This window comes from Protobothrops mucrosquamatus, unplaced genomic scaffold (genome assembly GCF_001527695.2).
Source record: "Protobothrops mucrosquamatus isolate PMUCROS unplaced genomic scaffold, P.Mucros_1.0 scaffold836, whole genome shotgun sequence".
Taxonomy (NCBI): Eukaryota; Metazoa; Chordata; class Lepidosauria; order Squamata; family Viperidae; genus Protobothrops; species Protobothrops mucrosquamatus.
Genome location: NW_015387092.1, coordinates 81,817 through 95,787, shown reverse-complemented (window position 1 = coordinate 95,787; position 13,971 = coordinate 81,817). Strand labels below are relative to the sequence as shown.

Genomic DNA, 13,971 nt, shown 5'->3' with positions numbered 1-13,971 from the left:
ATCAAATTTTATTAATTTAATACTTTTCTAAGAAATTATACTTGACCCTGTTTGGTGGAATAAGTTGAAACAATAGTAACTAGCAATTTGTCTAATTCTCCCTAAATAAACATATGTACAGTATTTATAAATGCTGATTTATCTACCAAAATTTAACAAAACAAGTAAGCAGTGTTTTTTTTAAAAAATTATCTAATCTTCATTCCATCTTTTATAATAAAAGAAGACAAATATTTATATCAATTTCTAGGGGTTGCTTTCTAATGAAATTGGAAATGCTAAAAATATATATAAAACACTGCTATCTCTTATAGATTATACTGCTTAGAGTCTTATGCCAATTTAGCACTGTCTACATTTACTGGAATTGCCATCTTCAAAGTTCTTCATTCCTTCAGCCGTACTGGCTGGAATCTCTGGGAATCATTCAGTCAATATATTTGAAGAGTCTGAACTGATTCCAATCTTGGGTCTCCAGATGGCCTTGAAGAATGGAAGCAGGACAATTGTAGTTGGAAGCCATTGGAAGAGCTAAATTAGAAGCAACAATGGAAATGAGCAGTGGGGAACATCTGCACCTAAATTGTAGCAAGCGTTCATGACAAATAACTAACAAAAAGAGTCATCTAGCCTCAGCTACACTTCACTTGTTATTGAAAGAAGTGTAAGATTGATTGAAGTAATATAAGAACTCTTCAAATGAATAAATAATCAAGCAAGCAAGCTAACTCACAGGATCCCAACATAGCTACAAACATTTCTTATTATCCACAAGGCTACACATTCCATCTGATTTTATGACTCTGCAATGTTTTTAAGAAGAAAACAAGGCAAAAGACTGTCATGGCATAAAGAAAAGCTTCAAATCTTTCTTAATAATGCTTCTGGGTCACACCAAGCACTCTTAAAAAAATAAAATGGGGGGGAAAGGCAGTGCTTTTTTAAATGTAATCCATCTGCTCAGAAAAATAACTTGAGGTAGTACAGATCTGATTGCAAAATTAGAGAGTGTTGGCAGGAAACAACTTAGGCAGTTTAACTTCTCACTATTATATGATTGGCCGTGCATATAATAGTAGAGATTTTGGGAGAATTCCATTAAAATGCTCCTCAGCCCAAATGTTTGGGGACATTTGCCTTCCTTGAATACTCATATACCTCGATGAATCCTTTATCAGAGCTCTAAAACAATCAGTGACTGGCATTGTGCTCCAATTGTGTTACTGCTACATGGTATTCATGATATCTTTTTTCTCTGGTAGGATCACAGAAAACAAATACAGGTGATCCTTTCTTACTGACCAGTTATTCAATGATGATTCAGTTTCGATGCTGCTGAATAAGATTTATGATCAGTCTTTGAAGTTGCAGCTGCTGCAGTGTCCCTGTGATCACATGATTGTGATTCAGTCGCTTGATAACCAGCATACATTTATGACAGTTCCAGCATTCTGCAGTCACATGATTACCATTTGCAACCTTCACAGCCAGCTTCCACCAAGAAAGTCAGTGACCAAGCCTGCAGGAAGCTACAAGTTGTGGTCATGTGACATCATGCTTAACAAGCATAGGTGATGAGTTAATGACTTCAGCTGGAATTGCCATAGCAAGTTGGGTGCAGTCATGTAATTTCCCACGTTATGACTGAATAGCTTAAGAACAGAGTTGCTGGTCTAGTTGAGTTCAGTCAGTGAGGACTACCTGTAGACCAAAGTGAAAAGTTAAAAAAAAATCACAAAGGTTGGCCATCAGTAGCAATATTTGGAACGTAATTTCTTGCTGTCCCTTAATTAAAAAAATTATTTGCATTCTTCTATTTATCTGTTTGTTTTCATACCTTCTTCTGGGAGTCTAAGGTGGCATGCATGATGTTATCTCGCTCCAGTTTTATTCGTACAAAGCAGATTAGTCCAAGAATTAGTGAGTCTGCCAAAATACTAATGAAGCTGCACTTTGATGTAATCACTATTATGCTGACATAATCACCGATGTTACATTGGTATGATCTCTATTGAAGATATCCTTGCCCAATTCTCTGGAGGTGGCATCAGCTGATCCTAAGAATGAGCTCTTTATTTGGAACATTGCCTTGTAATTGTAATAGCTATTTCAGTCTTTTGTTACAATTGTTTTTGGCCAAGTAGATGGAAATGAATGGCCCGATTGAGTTTTTTGCACTCACGTGGTGCTCTTAATCAACAGTGTTGTTTTGGCAACAAATCATTTGGAGATGCATCCTAACTTTTCATATTTTCTTGATTCTTTTGAGGTTGTTTTCAAACCTCAAGACTTAAGTCAATGGAGGCAAATATAAATAAATATCTTTACATTTTACTTTATAAGTAAAATGCATTTATCCTGTTGCTACCCATCTATGAGGCTCATAGATGGGTAGCAACAGCATGAATGCATTTTACTCCATTGGCATCCCATAGATTACAGATGTCATTATTGAGAACATAGGTACTTAATAGGAACTTATTAATTTGCTTTTTTAAAAATAACATTTCCATCGAATCCAGGATATATCTCAGCTTGAAAAACAAACAAGATCCTTTTTAGCACTTTGTAAAATATGAAACCAGTATTACTGTATATAACAGGGGTGTCAAACTGCCAGCCCGTGGGCCGGTTTCATCATACCGGAGCCATGCCCACCCCATTGCCGGCAATGGCAAAAAAGCTCCGATACGTCGCGCGACGTCACGTGACGTCGCGAGTTTGACATGTCTGGTATATAAGCTTCAGGTTTACCCTAAATGCACCATATAATTAACTGGTGCATTTAGAATGTAGCAAATTCTTCATTTATTGGGGAGTCTTTGGTATTCTCTGACGTTGGTTGTTTGCTTGCAAACAACTGGGTAACATCAGCAGTACTAGTGAGAGTAGTGTTTGCTCTGTTTATATACAGTGGCCTGTTTTGCAGGTATTGATGAGTGTGTAGTTTTCTCCTTAGTAGTTCTTTGATTAGGGCGTTGTGTTCTGCCTGATTGTTTGTCTAGTGTTAACCCCTGCTTATCTGGGTGTAGGCTGCTGGAGAGGACATGTTCTGGTCTTTTTCCTTGGTTAAATCGGCAGGTAAACTGAGGTCCTTTCAGTTTCCATGTTTCAATGTCTATAAAGCTTTATAAGTACTGCTAAAATACCCTGTATCCATATGGTCACATATCACATGCTACGTGGTAGCAGTTAGTAGCTGCTGCAGATTTTAAGTAAGCTGCCAGTACTTTGAATTGTCTTTATAAGAAACTGGAAACCAACAAGGCTGTGAAATGTTATAAAACAACTCATACACCACATCTTCTGCATTCTAAGGTGAAAATTATCATGGCATGTATAACTGAGGCTGAGTTATATTGGAGAGCAAGGTGCTGCAATTAGTCTGATCTTTGATAATAAAAAATGCTATTTGTCACCAGGACTACCGGTAGTTATATTTCTATGTGCAAAGGTAGATCTGTCTTCTGTAGGTACACAGAATATTGAGTAAACTAAATATCAACTGAGTATCTGGAGATCAAGTTGAATACAGGAACAGTGCACACGATGATGCTTCTACACACACAATGCAGTGTTTTATGAAAAACATATTGTAGATAAATTTATTTTCTCTTTTAAGCTTTTGTCAACGGAATAGTAATTTTATTACTCTAAGTTTATATCATCTTCTCAAACAGTTTTTCTCCCACAAAAGTTATGAACATATAAAGATATGTTTTTAACACTTGGAAGAGATGTGATCCATTTAAACATTTGTATTAAATTCAAATGAAAAAATAGACCATATAGACATACCCTTGAGATATCTATGTTTTCCCATGTATAACATAATAATAAGAGAGCCTGAAAGCTGATTACCTTAGTTTCTTGCTAACTGACCAGGTAGCCTCTATTTCACATAATGTAACCTGGTTCTATGTCAGAGCTATAATTAGTTATAAGCACAGCTTCCAAGTGAAATAATGGTGAAACTTAACTAGGCTTCTATAATTCAATATATTTTCCCTTTTTTCTTTTCCCCCTCCCGCTTTTTTCTCTTCTGCTTTTCAATATACACTATTATATGTTTTATTCTACTAGTTCCTTGTTTTAATTAGTTGGACTATAATCCCATCAAAACCTAGAAGGGGTTCAGCAAGTATTAGACTTAATATAATTTAGCATAGCTTTACATTCTTGTATTGTTTCATAAATTCTGGTATTACTTTTGTCCTTTTTATACTTACCTATCCTATCTCTTTATAGCATTTAAGTTATTGTAAAATTAATTGTAGCTTTCTAAGATTCTTTTTCATTTTAATTCCTATAACTAGTTTTACATTAATAATTATACCTTTACCTGGTTTTCTACCAATGTGACTTTTTATTTCTATTTTAGTGTAATTGTTACATTATTATTTCTATGTAGGTCCATGAGCAATATAAATTTGAATGATTGGCTTATTTAAAATATGCTTACATATATGCAATGTAGTCTCCAAAGAATTCACACAGAGCCTCATAATACACTATGAAATTTTGAAATTTAATTAATGATTGCCAAATAGTAAATTATCTGCAAGTTACTCACCATGCCCTGCAACCTTGGATGAAATGAATTGTCTGAGTTTTTTCAATCTTGCTGCAGGGCTCAGATTATCTCTGGAATAGCCATAGATGATGCATAGTTCTTATTAAAAAAAGAGAGGGGAGTGAAAAGTTATTGATTTTTTATGATAATAAAAATCATAATAGTTTTAATTATGATGAAAATAATAAGATTATTATTAATCTTAGTAATAAGATTCAGAGACATAGTTTTATTTATAATGCTGGATTCATTACAGAAATTGCATTGAAATTATATAGAAACTGTATATGTGCTGGATTTCCTTTGCACTTTCACAATGTATACAGTAAAATTGCTTGGAATATTGATACTAGTCTGGTATTGATAGAATTCTCTCTTTTATCTAAGGTTATTTAATTAGGGTGTTGATTCTTATATAAATATAATAACAAGTTGATGAGGACTTACTTGTGAGAAAAGAATAGCCAGAGCTATGGAGGAGAATTAAGTGCATTATTATTCACCACTAAATTGATTCAACACTAAATTGGTACCAGATAAGGGTCAAAGCAATTCAGGAGAGGTTGGACTTGAAGTGTTTGTGGGAATGCAACAACTCTAAGATTGTTGTTGTTGTTGTTGTTGTTGCTATTGATCATCGCACAGTCAGCCAGATGTTCAGACTGGATTTGGCATTTTTGTCTACCTATCGAGTCCTTACCAAGGACCTGGGATAGGCAGATGTGGATGTTTGATGGTATTACAGATATCGTCGCAGGATGGAAGCAGTTCCTAGTAAGGCCGCCTTTTGCAATTGACTAATGGTGAATTTCTCAATGCCACTAGTGCTCCAGTTGTTTTGGGATTGCACCCAAGGTGCCTATTACTATTGGTACTACCCTTGCTTGCCTTTGCCACAGTCATTCTATTTCTATTTGTAGGTCTTTGTATTTTGTTATCTTCTCCAGTTCTTTCTCTTCTATTCTGCTGTCTCCAGGCATTGCCACGTCCACTATCCAGACTTTTTTGTCTTTCTATCGACAATTGTTAAGTCCGGGATATTATGTTGTTGTTATTGTTATTGTTATTATTATTATGTTATTATTATTAAAAGTTGGAAGGGACCTTGGAGGTCATGGAGTCCAACCCCCTGCCCAGGCAGGAAACCCTATACCATTTAAGACACAAGGCTGTCCAGTCTCTTCTTAAAAACTTCCAGTGTTGGAGCATTCACAACTTCTGGAGGCAGGTTGTTCCACTGATTAATTGCTCAAACTATCAGGAAATTTAGAACAATTAATCTGTGGAACAACCTGCCTCCAGAAGTAGTGAATGCTCCAACACTGGAAGTTTTTAAGAAGAGACTGGACAACCATTTGTCTGAAATGGTATACTGTTTCCTGCCTGGGCAGGGGGTTGGACTAAAAAACCTCCAAGGTCCCTTCCAACTCTATTATTAGTATTGTTATTGTTGTTATCATCATCATCATCATCATCTTAGAGTTGTTGCATTCCCACAAGCACTTCAAATCCAACCCCTCCTGAATTGCTTTGACCCTTATCTGGCACCAATTTAGTGTTGCTCTTTAGTTGACCAGATTCTTGGACTTGAATAAATCTTCTATGCTAAAACCTTAGAAATGGTTCTGATTCTTCTTCTGACTTCACTATACTAAACCTGAATCCTGATCAGATTAAAAAACTATGGTTGATGATTTATATATATACAACTCTGGATCCTCCCTCCCCCATGTTTTGCTTGGGGATTTTCTTTAAGTCATCATTTTCCTTGGAAACTCAAGTAGGATACCATATCTGGATTGCAAAAATCAGGACATCCACTACAATATTTTCAGTATCACTTTGCTGCCAAGTAGAAGTCATCTGAATTAGCCTGGATATACAGTTATAGTCTGTATATATGCGAATCCAAAATATCCAGCAACAAAGAAATTGAGGGAATTGGTCCTCTCGTAGAACTAACATAGAACTAACATTTGTATAATACCACTAGGAAAAAATAATAACAGTTCATAAGGTGGGTGTTTTCCTCTGCTGTTGCTTGCTTCCTCAATTAGTGATTCAGTTAGTGTTAGTTTTATATAGGTAATGTTTAAGTTTTCTGTTTGTTCCTCATTCCTTCATACGGTGATTTTGTTTTTTAAAAAAAAGACCAACTCTGCACACTAATAGTGTCTGTAAATTTTGCCTCCATTGTTTCTTACAATAGTTAATGACTATTGGTTTTTTTTTTCTCTTTACGGTCACAAAGTATATTTGGTGCTGTTCGAACGGGTGCTTATATGGTGTATATATTGATGACCAAAGGACTGAAGCAATCAGTTTGCGACCAGAGTTTTTACAATGGACCAGTCAGCAAATTCTGGGCATACGCATTTGTGCTAAGTAAAGCACCAGAATTAGGTGAGTGGCTTTTTTTAAAAAAATAAAAACTTTATGGGACATAATGTAAGCAAAAGAGCAAAGCTGTAAAAGATTTTACCTTGGTGTTTTAAGTGGTTTTAAAATATTCTTGTGCATCCCTATAACTTTCGTATTTGTAAATTTGAAAATCACTTTATCTCCTGAATCAAATTGTAAAATGAAGAGCACATCAAAAACAAACTTGGGGAAATTCTTAGTCCATGCAGTTTTGATTTGAATTATAAAATTTCAGAATTCTTTTATTTATTCTACTCTCCAACTTTACCTTTGCGCTAGAAAATAGCACTTCTCCCATATAATAAATGCTGCACTAGCCACAAATTCATAATGTCTTAGGGCTGTGAAAAGTGCCAGGTGGAAGGATCAATTCATTAATTGGTTAAATTTTTATAGACTAGAACCATGGTGGTGAACCTATGGCACAGGTGCCAGAGGCGGCACTCAAAGCTCTCTCTGTGGGCATGCGCGCCATCGCCCCAGTCCTAGGCCTTCAGCTGAGTTTTATAAAACCTTTTCACTTTAGGCCTCCATCACCGTGTGCAAAAAAAAAAAGGTTCAATCAATCAATCAATCAATCAATTTCAACTTCTCGCGGGGAAAAAAAGATCTCGCAAAGTTGGAATTGATTGATTGAACTTTTTAGTCTCACTCAGTCTGCCGTTACCACCGCAGCCACACCCCCAATTGGCCATGCCCACCCAATTGGCCACACCCACCCAATGGGCCATGCCCACCTGGCACCCGATGATACATAAGTGGGTTTTGGGTTGCAGTTTGGGCACTCGGTCTCTAAAAGGTTCGCCATCACTCGACTAGAATAAACAAAATAACTGTTTTGATACTGTGACATGCATTAAGATGCTTTGATATTATTCAACACCGTGTGGTTTAGGCTGTTTTGAGGAATCTTTTCTTTTTAAAACATTCTTCTAGGGGCATCATCTGATTGAAAGCATAATAAAAAATAGTTGGCCCCTGTGCTTCAGAATGAATTGTGATTAGTGTAGGTTATGACAAGTTAAATGAAAGCAATCCTTTATGAAGTTGAAAGATTCTATGGGGATGCATATAGACATGTTTCTGGAAGATATCAAAACAGCATGGACAATTTTATTATAGGCCTGTTTCCAGAAAAAATGGTTGTGAGTCACTTTGAGAACATATCCAAGCACTTCTGTTGCTTCTATCCAAGCAATCCTATAACTAAGCTCATTGCAAGCACAGTATGACTAGTCCTTGACTTACGCCTGTTAGTTCAGTGACTATTCAAACTTGTGGCAGCATGGAAAATAATGAATGTACAACACATCCTTGAAATTTCAACCATCACATGTCCCAGAGAAGTTCTTCCATTTTGCTAAGGGACAAGCAGAAGCAGGTCCTGTATCTTTAGAATATTCTCCATCCTATAGTACTCCATGTTCCCGTCTTTGGTAGATTAAAAAACTCCTTTCTATTTAACAGAGCATAAGAATAAAGACTAGGATTGTTTTAACCTTTTTTCTACAATGCATTTTCACTTTTTTTACTATTACAATTATGTCACATTTTGCTACATTAATATTGCTCACGTCAGTGCACATAATGTACATTTTCATGTATGACACAGAGAATTCTTTATAGTCTTTTTTCGTTCATCTTAAAATGAAAACCAATAGTGCTAGTTTCTTTCAAGTGTTTTTTTGTCCTTAAATTTGCCTGATCTGTGGTTTTAATGTTAAAATTCAAAGCAGTCTGGAAACCACTGAGAACAGAATAAAATAAAATAATTGGAGGATATACTTCTATGCAGGTAAGTGCATACCAAAGATATCAAACAAGCCAAATATTAGTCATTTTATCATAAAATGTATGACAGTTTGTTTATAAATTTATCCTTGCATATTTTACAGCAGAATAGTAGTGAAAAGAGATATGTAAAATATAAAAAAATGCCTTACAGCACATTCACGAGGTATAAATATTATTTTTTTCAAATACATATTAAAGAGCTGCAGGCCAGAATGTTTCATTGCTACATACAGCAAAATATTACATAGACTGATCTCTGTTATTTATGTGCTTATGGATCCTAACTTATTTAAAATGTGTAAAAACCCATTGCAGTCTAAGTAAAGCCAGTTGCAATTGCTTATGAAAATGTGATATGGCTAATAAAGCTACAGAAGTTGCACTTGAAAGTATTTTTAAGACTAGAATATTATTGATGAAAATGAAGCATCTAATTCAGACATGTCAAACTCGCGATGTCACATGACATCGCGCAACGTATCGGAGCTTTTTTGCCATTGCCGGCAATGGGGTGGGCATGGTTTCCCGATGATGTGTCCGGCCTATGGCCTGGCAGTTTGACACCCCTGATCTAATTTGTCTTTTGCTATCATTCTTTATTTGAATTTTGAAGCACTTGCCTGCATAGAAGCATATCTTCTGTGTCTCAAAGGTAATGTTCAGATAAATATACAATAGTAAAAACATAACTTTAAAAGTTAAAAGAAATAAGGAAGAAAGAAAGCAGCATAGGAAATTTAAAACATTGTTGATAAAATAAGTAAGAGTGGCAGGTTACCTACTAGGAGAAGGGAAATAAAACACACCTACTCAATCTGGAAAAAAAACCCTTGATTTTGCTGCTCATCTTACAGCTTTATTTTGCTTGTTGCCACAAACTAAAATAAAATGAAATATTGAAAGTCATACCTATGAATTAAATAAACTTTTTTGTTTTCTTCTAAAAATGTATTCTGAAAAAAATATTAAAAGAGAGTCAAATATATGGCAGATCTTCACAATTCAGCTGGAAATATGAGGTGTTTAATCCAAAGAGAGAACTGAATCAAGTGCATCATAGAATTAAAGTTTCCTTACAATCCATATTAATACTGCCTTAACATACACTAATGTCTTGTAACTAAAATTATTTTTTCCCGTACTGTTTTGGGTGATGGTTTTCTATAAAAAAATATTTTTCACTCTAAAAATGTGAAGAGAATAAACAAGGTTAATCAGAGCTGAAGGACACTAGCATGATCTCAGAAAGCGTGATTAATTTAGAACCTAAGTATGTTCTTCATTGATATATGTTCTTTTGATTATACTATTACAGGAATAATGATTATCTATTCTAGAAGTATAATAGATTATCATAAAGATGTATTTAACTAACATTTAATAATTTATGGATGTTACCTTCATTATTTTTTGTGTATCTTTCCTTATTAAGAAATAACCATTAAATTTAAGATTAGGGCATGGCAGAGATTTTTATTATGATGTCATTATACAAATACAAATGGTCATAATTAGACTCTAGTACCAAATTTAAGGTGATACTGCATTCAAAATATTTCTGTAGTAAATCCTTATTTCTTATGTTAAAGAACACACACATTTTTAAAATGATGTAATGTTTCAGGGTATTCCAAAGGGTTCTTTTAGTGTCTTCTTTTTTTCCTAAAACCATGTTGTACAATACACATATTGATTCTATTCTTTTTTTTTCTCCCTGTAGGAGATACAATATTTATTATTCTTAGGAAACAGAAGCTCATCTTCCTCCATTGGTATCACCATATTACAGTACTGCTTTATTCTTGGTACTCTTACAAGGACATGGTGGCTGGTGGTGGCTGGTTTATGACCATGAACTATGGAGTACATGCAGTCATGTACACATATTATGCCTTGCGGGCTGCGGGCTTCAGAGTATCACGCAAATTTGCCATGTTTATCACCTTGTCACAGATTACACAGATGTTTGTTGGCTGCATAGTCAACTACCTAGTTTTCGCCTGGATGCAACAAGGCCAATGCCACTCCCATGTTTACAACGTTGTTTGGTGTTCCCTCATGTACCTCAGCTACTTTGTGCTCTTCTGTCATTTCTTCTTTGAGGCATACATTGGCAGAACAAGGAAAGGAAGGAAGGCTGAGTAACGCTAGGAATTCTGCTAAGCCACCACTCAGCCCATCGACCAAACCAGAAACACAAAAGCAAAACAAAATGGCACAACAAAAACCATTTATATGCGGTGCAAGTAAAACTCAGCAGCTGTGGACAGATAGGTTTGTTCAAACCAATACATTTGTGATCATGTTATGGTGTGGACTCAAGGAATGATCTTGCATCCTAGAAGGCTGCTGTAAGACATCTTCTTTCTTGCATCTCTTATAAAGCAATCTTGCATTTAGAAAACAAAAGGAGAAGAAGATCAGAATTTTGCAAAATAAAATCTTAAAATATATGGTTTCCCCGATCATAGATAAACCTTTATTTTAAATGGAATTTATTATATTCTTTCTAACTTTTGTTTTTAAATATATAAAACTTGAACAAACTTTAAGAAGAGGAAACAAATAGTCTGTATCCTATGAATCTACAAAACTGCCTTACGCTGTCGGAGCATGATTCTTCGATTTCCATCTTGTCTACTCTGACTGGCAGCAGTTCCACTAACCTTGGGAAATGCCCTGCAAGTGTGTACACACACACACACACACACACACACACACACACATATATATATATATATATACCCAAGAATCCAAGGATTAAACCTTGGACATTTCTGCAGGCAAAGTATTTGCTCTCCAGTTGAGTTAAGGATCCTTCCTATACAATGCCAGTATTTCTGCAGAGTGGGAAAAAGCTCCTTCTTGAAAGGGTTGCACTCTAGGAAGCCAAATTATAAAAATGAAAGGTTCCTATCAAAGCTCTTATTAGGGCAGCCATTTAAATTCCACTGAAGCACTACATGAAAAAATGGTAACTATGGGTGCACGAGAGAGCATGGGTACCTGTGTTCATATATATTCTGTATTATGCTGTCAGAGGATCTGGTATGTCAGTTAAATTAAAGATTTAGAATTGGAATAATCAGAGAATTGAATACTTTCTTCAGAAATGCATTAGAAGGCATTGATTCAAGTGTATTTTCAGTCCAAAACACGACCGAGAATAGTTTAATATTGAGTCAATCTATTTGCTGGAACTGTTGATAATGGAGAGCAGGAGAAGGAGGGGGAAAAAGGGATAGGAAATGGTCTTTCACAACAAGCCAATTTGCAGAGACTTTCAGCTACTGTGCTGTGATGACCGATTCTGTCCTACTGTTTCAGATCCAGAGGATATCTTAAAGTATGATTGTTCATTCTTCATTTAGTTGGTATATGTCCTCTGAATCACTTTATCCAAAGTTATTTCTATTAGCTAGAATTGTTCAAAATAAGAGAATGCAAATGTTGCAGTAGAACTGGGTTTTGGAACAAAGGATCATGTCTTCTCTTTTTTCCTGATGATTCCTGTGATGGCTCACAGCTCATGACCACAAGTTTGTTAAGAGAACTTGTAATTTCTTTGCCATAGATCATAAACTGGTACAATTTTCAGTGGTGTATGCAAATTGCTGCTCCTACCAAACAAGTCTAAGACTCCCAATAACTGAGGCGGAACCATCATAGGGAGAAGAAAATAGAAGCTGTTCTAAGATGATAAAGCCCGAAGGTACAGCATTAAGTGCAATTGGAATGAGAGGTACAAAGACAAGCAAAAATTAGCTTTGGAGATATATTAGCATTAGATAGATCAGGAAACAAATACTGTGGTATGGTACATATTTTATATTTTTATGAACTTCAAAGAATAGATATCTGCAACTTTAAATGGTATTTTACAGACTGTATATGACTTTAGCTAACACTGTGCTTCTGTATTTGCTTCACAAGCAATGCAAAGATGTTTAAAGTGCCCTCCTGTGGTCAGTTAGAGATACTACTCTAGAAGGCAGACCATGCAATCCTATTGCAAGCTTTGAAGAGGGCAAATCCTGAATAGAGTGGTTGTGCTGCAACAAATTAATGTATAAAAAAACTTCATGCTCACTTTTTTAACAAAAAAAATCCATAGGAAAACTATACTGTAGCATCCTTGATTGCTTAAAAAGACATCTGGTTCTTCAGTCAGCTGCAGATAAAAAGATGCCACTCTGAACCTCAGAGAAATAGCTGAAAAGAGCCATATTTTCTACAAAGAAAAAGTAGATTGTATTATCTGTAAGATTTCAGTCCTTACAAAGCCAAATAAAATATATAACATTCCTAATACTTCAGAGAAACAAGTATGTAAATTTAATGTTACAAGTGTATTAGCATATTTTCTCATTTCTATGTTTGATTCTTTCAACAATTAGAACTAGAGAAACAATTGAAAGCTGCTGTTCTACGTATAGAATCAAACATACATGTAACTACATATATAATCCTTACATGATTTGTCCAAAAAAATTAATGGGGCCAGGCAGAATCACCTTTTTTTTTCTAATGGAAAATGTTGTCAACGTTCTTGCTTTAACCTCAGACTGTACAATACATAGTACTTTCATCTTGATTTAGCTTCAGCTGTGCTGTCTGTCATTCCGGTCTCAATATAATAACCCTGTTAGACATAAAGGGCTTTCAGTGTTTCATGATGTCCAGGAAAACTGCTACATTCTATATTACTGTATGTGAATTGTATTTAAGATTGGGGGGCTGTGGGATTGAGAAGCTCTCTAGGGCTTAATCATAACTGTGAAAAACTGAAAAAAGTTTGTAGCTGTGTCATTTAAGTTATTGATGTTCTGACAATGTTATACACTACAAGAATAACAAAATATATTAAGTAGAACATAAAGAAATAATAGTAAATTATAGGACTTATAGGGTACATGGGCATTAAATTAAAATGTAGACAATGTTATTTGGGGGATAAGATTTAATTATATTCCACAGTAAGCCTTCCTTTGCTTTCTGCTCCCACAACAAATATTTGAAGCAAATCTAAAATGTGGGGAAATTGTGGGAAATAGTAGTTGGTAATTTGCAGCTGTGCCCTTACCATATGCATCTTTCATGCCTCTTTTAAGTATTTCATTATAAGCTGATCTACTCATTCATGGAAAATTTACTTTTTAAAAAAACAGTATTTCACAAGGGAT

At 35.1% G+C, this 13,971-nt stretch overlaps 1 protein-coding gene across 1 annotated transcript in view; it reads left to right on the top strand.

Annotated features, from left to right (window-relative positions):
- ELOVL6 (ELOVL fatty acid elongase 6) overlaps positions 1-11,201 on the top strand; it is a 63,051-nt gene extending 51,850 nt beyond the window's left edge. Inside the window, exons 5-6 of the mRNA XM_015818980.1 lie at positions 6,825-6,976; positions 10,509-11,201. Of these exons, the coding sequence (XP_015674466.1) occupies positions 6,825-6,976; positions 10,509-10,933 (577 nt within the window). The 3' untranslated portion in view covers positions 10,934-11,201. The remainder of the gene's footprint in view (positions 1-6,824; positions 6,977-10,508) is intronic.
- The last annotated feature ends 2,770 nt before the right edge of the window (positions 11,202-13,971 follow it).